This window comes from Haplochromis burtoni, unplaced genomic scaffold, assembly GCF_018398535.1.
Source record: "Haplochromis burtoni strain Fernald_Lab_line unplaced genomic scaffold, NCSU_Asbu1 Contig_3, whole genome shotgun sequence".
Taxonomy (NCBI): Eukaryota; Metazoa; Chordata; class Actinopteri; order Cichliformes; family Cichlidae; genus Haplochromis; species Haplochromis burtoni.
The window spans coordinates 7,026,507-7,043,399 of record NW_024582364.1 but is presented as its reverse complement, the minus strand read 5'-3'; the positions used below and the strand labels follow the sequence as shown (position 1 = coordinate 7,043,399).

Sequence of the window (16,893 nt, the reverse complement as noted above, 5' to 3'; positions counted from 1 at the left end):
GGTAACAAAGGTTCATACTTCAGCACAATGTGCCACCACAAAAAGGAGAATAACCAAAGGGGAAGTGAAAATACAAAATGCAGTGATAGATATTAAGGAAGAACTGGAAACAAAACACAACAAACCAAACAAAAAGAAAAACATCTGAATGCCTACTCCGTAAAGCAGGACATTATGTTACTACACTCAGGATGCACACAGCCCCCCCCCCCTTCCCCCCCCGGATCTGTCATAACATCATGAATTATAGCATCGGTAGCATCATCAGCTTCATTGGGTGAGACACAGGGTAACCCTTCACTTGCACACATTTGCACCTACAGCCAATTTAGAATCACAAGATAAGCTAACATGCCATTGGGTACGTTACTTGTTGGCTTAAAAGCCAGAAAACCTGGAGAGACTCCACGCAGCCTTGCAGTGAACATGCAACCTCTACACAGAAAATTCATTATGAATTTAATATATGTGTACAAATAAATAGAAGCACATTTCCTGCCTTTGCCTCTTCAGAGCAATATTCTTAATTCGTAACAAATATATCACTGAGTGTGATAGTAGACAATCTTGGGCTGTGTAGAATATTGCAGAATGCCTTTATCCTGATAACATTGTTACAGTATTATGGTACTGTAGTACTGTTAGGAACTTTGTGATTCTGACCCTTACTTAATCATAAGGAAGATGTCAAAGGCAACACTATAAATCCTTATGTACTGCATCAAAGCTTGTGAATTACTGTTTCTCTGGATCACTAATGCTGATTCATGAAACATGTTTAGCAAATTGTCTTACACATTTCGTTCTTCCTATGGAGGGGAAGTGAATGGGACAACTTTTTGCCGTGTCTGGAGTCTAACAGAAAGAGTGTGTGTTTGTGTGCTTTTGTGTATGTTGCCCTTCCTTCCTTCCTGTCCACCCACGTACCAGTAGCAAAATGTTGAAATGTGCCAATGTGAAACATGAGACTTTCTCAATGAAGGGGGGGAAACAGAGTCATGTCAGAGATATTAAGGTTGCCTCCTTTTCATGTTCAGGCACATAAGTCCTCTGCTTGCAATGCATGGACATTGTCTGCTGCTCTGAGACTGATTGGAGGAATGATGCTCCCAAGAATATCTCTAGCAGTCTTTGGCCTCTTCATCACAACATGCCAATGCTCAACAACAAATGGTACAGTATAAGCTCAAACATATGATTTAACGATTTGTCATGACCAAGCCTTGAGAAACCCCACAATTATTTGGGAAATATATTTATATATTAGGATGTTTATTGATTCAAACACGGCTTTCATTAAAGGCTTGTTTGAATCCATACTGGAATAAACTTTGTGCAATAGGCTGATCATTTTTTTTTTAAACTTTCCCCTTTGCAGATTCCCCGTTTTCACTCGTGAACAAAGCCACTGGTTTTTGTTTGCTGAAAAGGGTTAGCCGCTGCCTTGACCTACGCTGGACGACTGATGACCGGCTTTATGTTACCACAACTAAAAAATGCCTGGGAGCTCAGGGCAAAAGTATAGGAAGTGAAGTGAGCCTGTATGACTGTGATGACAAGAGCGACCTGCAAAAGTGGGAATGCAGGAATGGAACTCTGCTTGCCCTCAAAAATAATAATTTATTCATTGAGATGAAAGCTGATGAAACAATTGCTCTCTCAAAAACAACAGGACCAAATAACCAGTTCACAATTACAGGGACCTCAAGCGGTGCTTGTACAAGAACATACAGAGGTATAGTATAAAACATATGCTTTTATGTGTAAGTGTGCATTTGTCTATAGCCACTTGACCCAACCTGAAGCCTTTTCTTTTCACCTCCAGAGTTATTTACCATTGAGGGAAATGCATTCGGAAAGATCTGCATGTTTCCCTTCCTTTACAAAGACCGGTGGTATGGAGACTGCACTACATTTGACTCCTCAACAAAGCGACCATGGTGTGCAGTTGAAACAAAATTTGAACGTGAACAGTGGGGATACTGCCCAACCACTTGTGAGTTTGTCAAATTTCAACATCACTGGAGTGAAAATGTAAGAATTATTTGAATTAATTTTTTTTTCTGTCAAAATACAGCCACAGATCACTGGAGAAAAAATCTCATAACAGGAGCATATTACCAGTTGAACATACAGTCATCTCTGACTTGGGGACAAGCTGATACCAGCTGTAAACAGCAGGCTGCCTCCTTGGTCAGTATTGTGGAGCCCAGTGAGCAAGCTTTGATCTCAGGTGAGGTGCCACCTGGTGGATATTTGCCAGAGCTCAAACAGATGCAGCTTTTTGAATTTTAAATGAAATAATCAAGATTTTGGATTACAAATACTTTTGATGTTGCATGAACCTGCACTATATTTTAGTATTTATCTGTGTTATTCCTACCAACTGACTTTTGTAAAGCTGATATTTTAATTCAGGAAAGAAAAACAAGTGCTATTCTTTTTTCGTCCCGCTGTCTCCTAAACACTTGAACACACAGCATTATTGGGAGCAGGGAGAAAAAAACTTTGGATTGGGTTAGTTTTGGACCCAGAACATGGTTGGCAGTGGACTGATGGCAAACCTTTCCGTTATCTGCGATGGGATTCTGGTAAGTCCTCCCTGCAAGGACGAAGTTCCTTTCAGCAATAATCCTCAAAACATCTGAGCGATCTGGAAATTAACTGAAAAGTTGCAGAAAATTACAGTGTTAAGCAAATATAATCTGTTAGCCTAACTCCTGTGACAACTAGACTCTTAGGGTAAAAGGTTTTTCAAGAATTCATGTACGTAAGAAGTACAACAGTCTAAACCTAAAAAAACCAACAACTAAATATTCATTCATGTCTCCAAGTTTCGGCTAATTATTACACATTTTTATCTTTTTAACAACTAATACAGTATTTTCATTTTCTATCCGTCTTTTGTTAGTTTTTCTAAATGCTAAATACTACCAATATTGTTACAAATTACTCAAAGATTTAAAGTACTCCTAAAATTCTTATTGTGCATGATTGGGTAATGTGTGAGTGTTAACCATCATCATTATTATCTTGATTTAGGGAATCCACTTCCTAATCCAGGACACAACTGTGCAATTCTTGACACTGCTGGAGAGCACTCTTGGCAAAGTTCATCCTGTACCAAGAAAATGGGCTACATCTGCTACAAAGATGGGGTCCCACCAGCACCTCCACAAAGTATATAAAAAAATTCTATTCTGTTTTACCGCGATTTGAATATTTCTCTAGATTGCAGTAGTTTCTTGGGGGACATCAGAAGTGAAGTTCTTATATATTTGTTCTTTTCATCATCAGTTGAACAAGGATTTTGCTCAACACCTTGGATTCCCTACAATGGCCACTGTTTTCATCTTCAGCGTAATGCTCAAACATGGTCTGGCGCTCAGAAAGCTTGTCGTGCAGAAGGCGGTGACTTAGCGACCGTCCGAAATGTGGAGGATCAAAGCTTTGTGATCTCTCAGCTTGGATACGGTATGTGGCAATCATATCTCCATGAAATAATGTTAATACAAAACAGATTCCCAACAGCAAATATATTTCATACATTTAACAAGGTGCACATGTGCTGAGATTGAACATATCAGTTTCCAGTTTGTAATTCACTAATAGCATCCTTAAACTCTTTATTGTTGTGGCAGGATATGGTAAACTTTAGGGATATTTTGTGGTTTAAAAAAAGTACACAGGCTAGGTCACAACATCTTTATTTGCATTTAATTTAAATCGTGTTTTTTTAAACTCTAACTAAACTGTCTATCTCACCTAAACCTAATCAAAATGTGTATTCCACCTAATCCAGTTTCTATTTACACCTACTGAGTTTATTCAAGTTTGTCTTTAATTAAAACCAAAATGTTTACTAATACATAAACAGCCAGTGATATATGAATAACAATATATGAATAACAGTTTCACTTCGTAATATCACTGTGAGAGTGCTGTATTCATCCCTATATCATAATTGTTTTTACTCTGGCAAATAATAAAAAAATACTGAATTTTGTATAAAAGACTAATTATTAAGAAAGCCTTAACAGATGAGAATGACATGCACACTTTACACATAATAACTGGCAGCATGACTGTACATTTAGGAGTGACAATAGAGATCATGTCATTCATTCAGCTCTAGCTTGTTGCGAGTCTATGTCAAATATTTCCACGCATGTGTGAGCTGTTGATTTTTTCATATGTTAAAGTACGATTTAGACTATGCCTGTCGCTCTTTACCAGTCTATGAACTGTACAAGTAATTTTCAGTGCAATGGGGAAATTTGAGCTTCTGGCTGATATTTGGTCCATTATTTTTCTGTAGCATCCACTGATGAGCTTTGGATTGGACTGAATGACATTAGGACAGAGGGACTGTTTGATTGGAGTGACCAGTCTCATGTGTCCTTCACCAGCTGGGAATATGGAAAACCAGGACTCTCCACTGATGGAAATGACTGTGTTCTCATCAGGGGAGAGGTAAGACCTTGTGCATATTTATTCATCTATATGTGTTTAGCTAGACAAATCATGCATGGAGGAAGCATAATCCACTACCCCTGATGTATTGATCTTCAAGAAAAAGTTTTGCAAGAAATATTAAACTGTATTTTTTGTGCTGTTTCTAGAGTACATGTTTTACAATACTGATATTTTACATATTTTTCTACCATTTTAACTTAGTTGTGAGCTGCAGAATATTTTCTTCCGACATTTTTCTTCATAGTTTCCACACTGGTTTACAAAGTTGAATGTTATGAAATCAGTATCTTAGGTGTGGTAGACTGGTAAAGTAGATTCACTGTGAGAGAAAACACAACAAGACTCCTTTAGAATTAGAAGGCAATGCATTTACTTCTATAGCCATGTGTCATTCTTACGAAATATCTAAACTTTAAAACCTTTCATGATTTAAAGGTTTTTTGGCAAGTTACAGGCTTTTTGGATGTGATAGTGTTTCACTGCAAATATAAGCACTTTGAGTGCTTAGTATTCTGAGAAATATACCAAAGCACCTTGGAGTAACTGTAATTACAGTGCTTTAAATATTTGAATTTTATCGATTCAGCAATCCAGCCCACAAATCTGCAAGTGTTTACAATGCTTTTGTTCTTGCAGAATGGGAACTGGGCAGATCGGTCATGTGATGAGCAACATGGCTTTATCTGTATGAAGCAAAGTTCCACTGAAAGCACTGGAAATGAACCAGATATAGACATCGGATGTAAAGCTGTGAGTAATAACAAAGCATGATTAAGGTTCAAATTTCACTTTGTGAAATCAGAAGTACATTCTAAAAAACAGATTAAAAATAGATAAATGAAATTTTAATGTACTCCTCAGTTGTGATGTATTTACTCTCCTATAGGGATGGAAAAAACATGGCTCCTACTGCTACTTTGTAGGCACTGAGACAAAGACTTTCAGTCAAGCTAGTGAAGACTGCAAGAGTTCAAACTCATACTTAGCTGATGTTTCAAATGGGTAAGAAAACAACCAGTTCATCTTTGTTATAAATCACATAACGACTTCTTTGGGAAATCCACAAACATGCATGCAGATGCATGTGCTGCACGGTGTATTAAAAATGACAAGAAATCCATGAATTGTATACATTTTTGCAGGGTGGATAATGCCTTCCTTGTCAGCTTGGTGGGGTTGAGACCAGAGAAACACTTCTGGATAGGGCTCTCAAATCAAAAGAATATTGATGTTTTTGAGTGGACCAACTCACCCACAGTAAGGTTCACTCACTGGAATAGTCAAATGCCAGGTATGGATGCATCTGAATTTCTGTCCTTAAATATCAGGAATAAACTGCAGCCCAATAAGTTGCACATGACTATTGCTTTCCTCAATGCCCCAAGGTTACCAGCAGGGTTGTGTTGCCATGACAACTGGGGTTTTGGCTGGACTTTGGGACCTGCTTCCCTGCACCAACAAAGAAAAATATATCTGCAAGTACATGGCGGAGGGGATGGTTCCAACTGCTCCACCACCAACTGTAGCTCCTCCTAAATGTCCAGAGGGTTGGACTCGAGTGGGAACGAGAGCTATGTGCGCTAAGGTACAACCTTCGGTCAGCCTTGAGTGAACTCAAAGAAACTTTGTCTATTGTGGAGTATTTAGCACTGGCACTTTACAGCAATGCGATGTCAGCCAAAATATGCTATAAGTGTGAATGTGAGTGTAACTGGGTCTCTGTGTGTTAGTCCTATGATACACCAGCAACCTGTCAGTTTTAAGAATCTCTTCATTCATTACTATAGGGACTTGTTCTTCGTGTTTTGCATTCTATTTCTCCTTATTCCTCAGGACTCCATTCAGTGTTGTGCTCACAAAATTAAATTAAATTCAATTACCTTCAATTGCATGAACTATCTGCGGTTGAGAAATTTACAGAGTTGTTGTCTTGCGTTTGAAGTTTTTTACAGGTCCTCGCTCAGAAGAAAAAACTTGGTTTGAGGCCAGGGATTACTGCAGGGCCATTGGAGGAGATCTGCTTAGTATCCACAGTTCTACTGAGCTACGACTGTTCAGGTACAGCATGACTTAGTCTACAATAACAACTACTGTTTATAATATCTTCTGTCAATTATTTTCCAGTCTAAATCATACAACCATTAGTTTATCCTAACATAAGATCAAACTCTAGACAATGATCATCTATGTGAAATAATCCTGTTTAAAAATATTCAGCATGCTGGCAAATATGTTTCACATTCACACAACACACCATGTTGGTGTTTTAACCTACTGAAAAAAAGCATTCATATAGTAGTACATTTCACACCTACTTATCTGACCTGTGTTCTATGCCAGCGGTCCCCAACCATTTTTGCGCCATGGACCGGTTTATGCCCGACAATATTTTCACGGACCGGCAAATACAACAAAATACAACTAGTACCGGTACTGAAAAAAAGAAGATTTATTCATAACACACGTGAAAAGACCCAGGAAAACTGAGTTAACGATAAAAACGATAACAAAATAACACTGAAAACCATACATTTCACACCTGAGCCTCAACTCTCGCGGCCCGGTACCAAACGACTCACGGACCGGTACCGGTCCGAGGCCCGGGGGTTGGGGACTGCTGTTCTATGCAGTAGCAAATTCAGATGCACCATATTTTCGACTTTCATCACCTGAAGTACCACATCTTGCCTGTAGGGTGAAAACATATGGACATGTTTTAGCTTCTCTGATGAGACTGACACCATCAGCTAACTGCAAATGTAGCTAAAATGTTTGTTTTAGTACTTTAGAAGACAGTGAGAGTGTCGTTTCCTTTTTTGTACAGCAGAGGTGGAAAAGCCTGGATTGGACTTCACATTCCTGAAACAAGCACTGGTTATGCCTGGACTGATGGAAGCCCAGTAAGTTAATGGCATTCTGTCTTGTTGTTCTTTTGTTTTTGGTCATTAAATCATTAAATGTTATTTTAATAAAATATTTACAATAACTCAACATAATATTGTTGTTTCTTATTGTTAACAGCTAGATTTCCAGCACTGGCAGGAAGGAGAACCAAACAATTTCAACAATGCAGAATCTTGTGCTGAGTTTGTGATACATAACTGGGATGAAGAAGGTTCCTGGAATGATTTGAACTGTGACAGTTACAATGACTGGTTGTGTCAGATCCGTGCAGGTATAGCTGACTGAATGCTGACCAGTCTCACTGCTGGAACATTTTTTAACTAACTTTCATATGCATGTTCTTTTCTGTCTTCAGGGGTGAAGAGATTATTGTTAATATTCACAATATTATGTAATCTCTTCTTGCCATGATTTCAGTGTATATGATTGGAGAAATTGTCACTATTGTTGAAACACATTTCGGACTAAAAATAATGACTGCATTACAGTATACCGCAGTGTAGACTACAGAGTGCCACCACATGTTTACTGTTGCTTTCCTTTCCTTTGAATAAAATGGACTTCTGCCTGTGTTCTTGCAGGAGTGACTCCAAAACTACCTTCGAATAATACTGTGGTGGGTAAGTTCACATGAATTAACCTCGAACATAACCTGGGTGAATAACACATATGCACTACAACACCTGGATTGCGGATTTGCCCGAGTACAGCTTCATCCTTTTTGGTGGTTTTGCATTGTAGCTCAAACTTGCAATTTCCCAAAGCAGTCTGATAAATCATTTTCATTGTTACCTTTCAAATAAACAAACTTATACTATAAATTATAAACAGTATTATTTATAGAGCATGAGACCAATATAGAAAAAAACTAAGGAGGAAAAAGAGAGGTTATATTTAAAGATAAGGACTGCTTAGTGACACCTCATAAACTGATTGCATGTAATCATCAGCATTTTTACATATTGGATTTGTATATGATGTGTTTTGATAATTTCTATCCATTTTCATATTGTGGTGCTCATGATCAGTGTTATGTAAATGTAGTATATTAATTTGCATTTAAGCATGTGATGCTTAGATTAAGCATCCACCTTTTTACCATCTTTAAAGGTCTAGTATAAGGACAATATACAGTATACTGTTAGTATAGCTGTGAAACATCTGCATACATCATGTTGAATTCAGTTTTGTAAATCCACAAAGTGATGAAGTGATCAAACCCTGCACATTAAGAAAATCTACTGGAGAACACATTAAAAATGATTTGGTGGCGGTGTGGAGGCAAAGTCACGCTCTACGATGTGGACAACTGAAAATGGTTATTTTAAAAAATGTTTTTTAACTACTTGTGTCCTACATAAAAGATTTAAGCAAAGTTCATTCATTAGGTTTAGATTTAGATTGGAATAACATTTGTGTTCTCATGTAATAATAATATTATTTTAGAATGACATTAATACAGGACAAGGTTCAGTTACCTTTGCATAAAAAATAGGTGGTAGAATTGAGTGAGTGTGTAATGAACTTGAATTAGTATTGAATTAGTACTTTTTTAAACAAATATATCTGTACTTCTACTTAGGTAAAGAATGCTTGTACTTTACTTGCTCCACCTCTGATAATGACATCACTGAAGAAATTAATGAATAAAAATAAATTTTAGTTGAAAAATATTTGGGATGATCTGAATATCAATGGGATAGATTTTACATTTTATACCTTTTTATTCATTGTGTACCTTCAGCCCTCTTCAAAAGTCTGATGTGGCCACCAGGTGTTTTAGTTGCTCTTTTTTAAGGTTGGGTCTCCTTGGACAAACGGATCTGACCAAAAGATACGGTAGAACACTGACAAGTCTATCAATGTATTTCTAAACTTTTACAGAATTCAATACCACTTCGGATGGTTGGCTGGAGCGGAGAGGGAATCAGTATTATATTAACAGAATGTCATTGCCCATGGAAGATGCTCGTCACTTCTGTCAGCAGAGGCACAGTGACCTAGTATCTATAACCAGTAAAGAGGAAAATGTTTTCTTATGGAAACAGGTAAATATCTATGTATTTAATTTGTACTTTTTTGTTTTGTTTTATTAATACATTAGAGCAGGCTGAAAACATTAGAATGTGACACACACTAGAGATAATTGTGCATATTTATGTGTGTGTCTACAGATATCCAGAAGCTATGGGCGTTATTATATAGGTTTGTCTGTGGATCTTGATGGGTCAGCTTGGTGAGTAATCATTAATGCCATAAGGGGAAAAGGGAGCTTTTAGGCCAACTCATGATCATTGATAAGAAGTGCATTTCCTATTAGATTTGTAATGAGGTACATTTCCTTTTTTTACTGGTTAAGTTTCAGATATCAGTTCAAAAGACCTGTCATTTGATCTAAAGAAGATTTTTCTTTTTTAGCCATCAGTGAACTAAATCCATGTGGTCACATGTTTGTTTATTTATTATGGAATAGAAATAGTGACACAATAATACAAAAAAGTCTAACATCAAATGATGAATATTTTCATATGATACAATTAAAAATTTAACTATAATTCTCTACATTAAGGTGGATGGATGGTACTCCAGTGTCATTTCGAAGATGGGATGAAGATCAACCCAGCACTAGTGGCTTTGATCAAAACTGTGTTTTTATGTCTTATCACATGGGTGAGTAAAAATGCGCTGAACACTTGAATTGAAAAATGATCAAATCTAGACACGATGTCTGGATTAAAATAATTGATTAATGGATTAGGATAATGTTCCTAATGAATTCTTTGTTGATCTTATAGGCTTCTGGAAGACTTCTAATTGTGGAAGAGAGCTTTCATTTATTTGCAAGCGAGGAAGGATGTTGCCAACCAACACCACTGCAGCCCCAACAGTTGCTCCAACAGGTGGCTGCCCAAAAAGATGGATGAAATTTGGCACAAAGGTCAGACTTTTAAACCTTTATTTCAGAGAAGTTTTTAAAATGACAACATTACAGCAGAGGCCCACCATCAAATTTTACATTGAGCCTTTATTTGGCTTCAAATGTCAAGTTGATTCTTTAAAATGTAATAAATAACTAAATAAAACACGAATGAAGGAGAATGAAGGAAGCAGAAAGAAGTTTGTCGAATGTGGAGTGGCATTAAAAAAAGTCAGCAAATTTTGACCCCTCCATCTGTGAACTTCATTCAGTACTAATTATAAATGAGATAATCTAAAATACACAGGTTTCAGTGGTGAAATGTTTCACCTAAGTCTTATCATAATAATAATTACATTTCTTTTCTGCAGTGTTACAACATCTTTAACGAAAGACAGATCACCTGGGAATATGCACGGTCAAAATGCACTGAGGTGGGAGGCAATTTAGTCTCTATACCTACAAGAAGTGTGCAAGGTTAGTTCTAATTGTGTTTTATTCAGATTTGGATTTAAACTTTAACTCTTTCCCCTTAAATACCTACTAGGTGTATCCCTCGCTTCTCTTTTCTGGACTCAATGGTTTCTGTTATATTTTAGGTCTGCTTCCAGAACAAAATTACTGGGTGTGCTTCTGAAGTTAGTGTGGTTGATCTCTGTCTGTACTTAGCGCTACATATTTCTAGGGCTAAGTTTGGAAAAACCTGAAGCCCATTCAAATGGTTGTCAAACCACATTTTTATTGGTGTATATTAAAGTTTCAAAACTCCTCATTAAGGGCACAGGGGAGGTCATTATGGAGGAAAGAGTTAAACATATCATACAGCTTATGAAGATGTGAATACTTTACCAAAAATGGAAAAGAAACCAGAAACCTACATTTAATATCTTGTGTCTGTATCTTCAATTTTCAGCATTTTTGATCACCAGAATGGTTCATACAGCATCTACAGACCTGTGGATTGGTTTGAATGCTATAAGCCAAGAGGGATTTTTCTGGACCGATGGGAAAAAAAGGCAATACACCAACTGGGGCTATTCTGTGAGTTCATTCAATCTCATACAGGTGTAATGTGAAGCTAATCCTTTGTACAACTATCAGTAGCTGTATTGTCATTTTACAGCTTGCTTTTGTATCATGATTACACATTTTCAATTAAATTAAATTCAATTTCATTTATATAGCACCAAATCACAGCAGCAGTCGCCAATGCGCATTTCTTGTCGAGTTACAGATATATATTCAGTGATGCTATGATTTAATTAAACTACACAGAATTTAGTGTCAAGCTTTGACCAGCTTTTTAGTTTTCACTGACATTTTAAAGAAATATTTACACTAGCAAATTTTGATTTTAGAGACGTGAACAACCTTTTGGGATGGTGTATCCGAGATGGAATGAGGTAAACATAGTTTGAGCTATGCGTTGTGATTTGACAGGTAGGTGTGGTTATAGATGTGTCCAGTGATGCTGGGCTTGGTCAGAGGTCAATGTCAAACTCCAACCAAAAGTTTTTCTTCTCCCAGGAATAGAAATGTTAATGAAATATTAATAATGATCATTTTGATTGCAGAGACATCATCGTCATCCTGGCAGCTTTTATAAAAGATGGAATGAGGTAATGATTTTCCACATTAATTTAAGCATGTCACCACTGTTTGTATGCAACAAGTAATCTTAATTAATTGCGCATTTTAAAAAAATAGATTTTAAAATCATGTTCACTTACCATTCTTACCCAGGATGAATGTGTTGTGATGAATGGAAATCCTGTTTTTGGGATTGGTAAATGGACAACAAGGTCTTGCAATGACACCAATGGATATATATGTCAACGGAATCTTGGTGAGTCCATCTCTTTGGTGTAGACATTTTCAGAGGCTAAACATAGTTCATAAAATATTTTGTTCTCCTGCAGTCTCACCATTTAGGGGTAGGGTTAAGTAGCATTTGATCCAAATTCAAAAAGAGCTTCATTTCAAACATAAGCTTAATTCTATTATTATATTTACATTTGAGCAAACAGGTGAAAATGTTATAGAGAGGTTGATGTAAACCTAGCTCTAACCCATAATGAGGTCGTTGGAGATCTGGTGGATGTTAAGAAGTTAAATTGTTGTTGTACAACTGCATTCCAGTGGTAGTTCACTCATATCAATGTGTTTGGCCTGCTATGGGGAACAAATTTGCAAATAATCCACAACAAAATAAATAAAAAGTCCTGTTGACAGTTATAATGTTTGCAGTGGTGCAAAAAATGTGAATTAATCTCATGTCTAATTTTATTTTTGCTCTTAACAGATCCAAACATTAAAGCACCACCTGAAACCATAGATTATAATATCTATGAGACTCTGGGAAATGACAGCATCAAGATTATTACTCAAAATCTGACCTGGGATGAAGCCCAGAAACGTTGTAACGCTGATAAAGCCAACTTGGCCAGCCTGCGAAATGACTGGACACAGGCATATGTTGAGCTACTGGCTATAAAACTCAATAGTCCTCTTTGGATTGGACTTAACAAACAGCAGGTACAAGGCTGCAACTATCCAAAATTACTATAAAAACTATAAAAAGTACTATAAAATGATTAAACATACAGGACACCTGAAAATAAGAGTTATACAGGGTTCTTGGTTATGTATGAAATAAGATGTGATAAAGTTATTAAATGACTTATTTTGGAAAATCATGACAAATGGCATATGACCCAAGATTGCTGACTTCTTAATAAAATCTAAATTTGTAATCTATATAACACATATTGGCAGAAGCAGTTTTAACAAGGTATGACAGACAGAAAACATCCCCCACAAAACTATTGATTTGACAACATCTGATCCATGTTTATTTTCAGACTGGAGGTTATTTTAAATATATTGATGGTTGGCATCTGAACAATGCCGGCTGGGCTGAATTTGAACCAAGCAGGGACAAACCTTGTGTGTATGTAGATGTGGATGGAAAATGGAGAACCGCTTTCTGCAATGTGACCATAAAAAGTGCCTGTATGCAGTCTACAGGTATGTTTTAACAAGTTAATGATTTTTCCTACATCTTTGGCATCTTGATTTAACGTCTTAACGTCTATAGTAGATATCACTAAATTGCCAACTGCTAGGTAACTGGCCAATGTCAAGCAATCTCTGCTTATTAATGTCTTTTGAAGGATGTAGTTAAAAGTAAAAGGCAGGATTTTCAGTGCTCTGTGTTCTGATCATGTGAGAGTAACGAGAACAGAACTTTGATGGCCTGTGAGTGTTTGAGACCCATTACTGTCCATTAAATAAGAGCTATTTCAGAGGGCTTTTTTTCCTTAGCTGGCTGTTGGTCAGCTCAAGTGTTCTTCTTTTATTATTTACATTAATTTACAGTAACAGACATCGCAGAACATTTTGATCCCAGGAGATAACCGTTTCACCAAGTCACAGTAAAACATTTTGTGATTCATTTAGCATTATTGCTTCTATTCTTCACAGAAGTGGCACCAACTGAGTCTACAATATTTCCTGGAAATTGTCCTGAAGATACAGATCTAGAGTACCAACAGAGCTACACATGGCTGCCGTATAGGGGTTATTGTTATTTGTTTATCCAAGATGAAATTGAATGGGCAGATGCAGCTAGCAGCTGTGTAAGGCATGGTAAGATACATGCTGAATAATTTTAGAATCACTATACAGTAAATATGTGGTGTTAAGATTAAGCCTAATATGTGTTTTCAACATTGTCACAACCAGTCGATTTTTGTTTTTAAGGTGGAGTGTTGGCTAGCATTGAAGATCCCTCCGAGCAAGAATTCATCAAAGGCTTTGTGACAAATTTCAAAGACAGACACAACTCTTTCTGGATTGGTCTGTTTAAAACTCATAAAGGTATGGCCACAATAAGTGTAATCTTTTAGTGTTTATAGAAAAACTATTTAATGAAACCATATTAACAATTTATTGACTTAATTGAAGAAACAAACTATAACCTCAAATCACCACTAAATCAGTACTATTTATCATGTCTTTCTTGTCAGCAACTGTGTAGCCACATTCAGTGGGGTATTGGTAAGTTAGCAAAGTGAAAAAAGGAATACATTTCTGTTTGTCTCTAGGGACATGGCTTTGGTTGGATAGAACTATTTTGGACTTCACTAACTGGGCTCCAGATGAGCCGGATTCTGATTTTGGAGCAATCCAAACCTCAGATGGGACTTGGAACTCGGGTCGCAGATGGCACGACAGACCATATATCTGTAAAACAGCCAAAGGTAAAATAATTGTGTCAATGTGAAGTAATTATGTCCAATTATTTATTGAAGGAAAATGTTAACAAATGCACAACTATAATAATTTATAATTAATAATACTCATTACATGTGTTAGTAAGCAGCTTGTTAGTACACCACACAGATGCCATCTACCATTGGATATCTTACATCTTACTTTACATTAATGCTAAAGTTTTATGGTTTACAGGAAAGAGAGAGCTAATAAACCTATATGTTTGCATTTTTACCATTTCTTTCTTTCTTTTCCTTTGTTTTTTTGCCACTAGTGATGCCTCAAACTTCAGGATCAAAAGATGGTAAGTTCTGTCTTTATATGGCTCTGTGTTGTTTAATTATATAACAATACTACTACTAATAATGTGAAAAATTTAGTGAAAATTTGTGAAAATTTAAATCATGTTTTAAAATCTGAACTTACTTGCTTAAACCTGCAGGATCTAATGGACATCAAGCTCATCAAACTCGTGTCCACACTACTGTGGTAGTTGTACTGGTGATTACGATCACTTCCACACTGGTAGTCATTGCATTTTTTCTCTACAAGAAGTCTCCTGGTCCCTTCCCCACATTTGAAAATCCACTGTACTTCAATGGTGAACGATCGCAACCTGATGTGCTTGACACCAATAAACTAATAGAGAATGCAGAAAACCCTGAACCAGTTTTAACTTTGTGATTTTAGGTAGGGTCTATTAGGATATAAACTTTACTGTGTTCCAAACTGATGCATTACACTTTGATGATTTATTATTTGGTTGTTTACTATATGCAGTAAATACATGCAATTATTTAACAGTAAGTCACTAAATGTGAGTTTCAGTGGAGGTGGCAACCTCATTACAGACCAATTTAAGCTCTAGGATGTCTGTATGAATAGGATTATTATTTGATTTGTGTCAAGGATATCAACAATTATCAAACACTCAGGTGAAGAAACAACACTTAGACACTTGGAGAGATTTTTAACGTGCACAGGTGAGAGCTCAACAGAGAGACTCACACCGAGTCGCAGGCGTTTCCTTTATTTAACAAGCATAGCAGTTCCTGTTTTTCATGTTCGTGTGTGGGTGTTGTTTGTGAGTCAACTTCTGCAAAACTCAGCTTTGTGTGTTAATCTCATGTGGTCTTATCATATGGCTTATATGGCTTACAGTTTACTGTTTAGAAGCTGGGCTGCACAGTGTAAAATATGAACACTATTATTATGAAGCGAAGCATAAAAACATTTCCCCATAACAATTTGTTTTTCTTTATCCCTGTGATTGAATGTATATAATTATTACATGTGGTGCTTAGATCCACTAGTAGCTGTTCATTGCTTGTAGTCTTGAAATACATAAATGTACTGCCTGTTGGTATTGAATAAACATTAAACTTGGCAATAAACAATTAATGTGTATTTAGTATGTTTAGTTGCTATCTTTCTAGTTTTCAAAAGCAAAATTTGTGTTAGCGTTACCGTGTAATTTGTTTTTTCTCAGGCACACTTTGGACTAACAGATCTGATCTACATATGAGACAGCATGGTGTTGGTGATTAGTACCTCTTGCCTCTTGCAAGTAGTTCATGGGTGTAAAGTCAGGGCTTTCTGTGTGGTGTTCGCATGTGTCTGAGAGGTTTCCTCCCACAACCCAAAGGCATGCATGAAGTTAGGTTAACTGGTGATTCTAAACTGACAGTAGGTGTGAATGTTAGCATTGGATGACAGTGGGGTACAGATTGGACAGGTTGTTGGAAAAACAGACAAACACACACACAATAAACTAATGCTTTTGTGCCTGACACTGAATAAGACCAAATGCAGACTAAATCCCAAATTTTGTGCCTAACCTGTCAAGTAAATTCTGATTTAAAATTACAGTCGAAAAACCTGCAAAAATAACTGTCTGTGCCTTTCAGTCATTGTAGAACATCTGACTAATATTGTTCGTTAATGCCGCTTTCATATACCTGTTCCGAGTAGTACGCTGCGCACGCATGCAGCGAGACAGCGCGAAGGTGAGACCCCCCCCCCCAGTGTTGCCAACTTAGCGACTTTTTTTCTAAAAAGCGACTAGCGACAAATCTGGTGACTTTTTCTGGTGTTATTGGAGACTTATTTATGACGACGCAGGGTTGGAATTGTGACATTAAAAAAAACAATAATTGCTAATAGAAATTTAATTTGTAGTTCTAAATAAACTCTAAATGCATTTAGGATGTCTTTTACTCACTTTATGTCTCTTCCACGATGTTATTTCTCTCTCCAACAACGTAGGTTACAATTACATTAGCATAACCAAGTATGCAAATTAGGCGATGACATCATTTAGC

The 16,893-nt window shown here is 36.7% G+C and overlaps 1 protein-coding gene across 4 annotated transcripts; it reads left to right on the top strand.

Annotated features, from left to right (window-relative positions):
- Positions 1 to 1,014: 1,014 nt before the first annotated feature.
- LOC102298359 (macrophage mannose receptor 1) lies at positions 1,015 to 15,966 on the top strand. 4 transcript variants are annotated; one of them, XM_005912415.3, is made up of 32 exons: positions 1,015 to 1,173; positions 1,379 to 1,735; positions 1,826 to 1,996; positions 2,078 to 2,233; positions 2,481 to 2,591; positions 3,043 to 3,180; positions 3,298 to 3,474; positions 4,319 to 4,473; positions 5,113 to 5,226; positions 5,363 to 5,478; positions 5,619 to 5,767; positions 5,862 to 6,061; positions 6,419 to 6,534; positions 7,304 to 7,376; positions 7,498 to 7,651; positions 7,962 to 8,000; positions 9,265 to 9,428; positions 9,555 to 9,616; positions 9,950 to 10,050; positions 10,176 to 10,318; positions 10,669 to 10,774; positions 11,211 to 11,338; positions 11,656 to 11,700; positions 11,872 to 11,916; positions 12,041 to 12,143; positions 12,600 to 12,832; positions 13,159 to 13,324; positions 13,781 to 13,945; positions 14,060 to 14,176; positions 14,404 to 14,559; positions 14,847 to 14,876; positions 15,015 to 15,966. In XM_005912415.3, exons 1-32 carry the CDS (start codon positions 1,101 to 1,103, stop codon positions 15,254 to 15,256), a joined length of 4,305 nt encoding a protein of 1,434 aa, XP_005912477.2. In that variant the 5' UTR covers positions 1,015 to 1,100; the 3' UTR covers positions 15,257 to 15,966. The 4 variants fall into 4 exon arrangements, with proteins under 4 accessions (XP_005912477.2, XP_005912476.2, XP_014187190.1 ...); XM_005912414.3 differs by having other exon boundaries at positions 7,301 to 7,376; XM_014331704.2 differs by lacking the exon at positions 11,656 to 11,700.
- The last annotated feature ends 927 nt before the right edge of the window (positions 15,967 to 16,893 follow it).

Coding starts and splice junctions, on each gene's coding strand:
- LOC102298359 (XM_005912414.3), top strand. CDS start 1,101: ATGATGCTCCCAAGAATATCTCTAGCAGTCTTTGGCCTCTTCATCACA. Junction 7,652..7,961: donor GTTGTGTCAGATCCGTGCAG/GTATAGCTGACT, acceptor GTGTTCTTGCAG/GAGTGACTCCAAAACTACCT. Junction 11,339..11,655: donor ACACCAACTGGGGCTATTCT/GTGAGTTCATTC, acceptor TTTTGATTTTAG/AGACGTGAACAACCTTTTGG.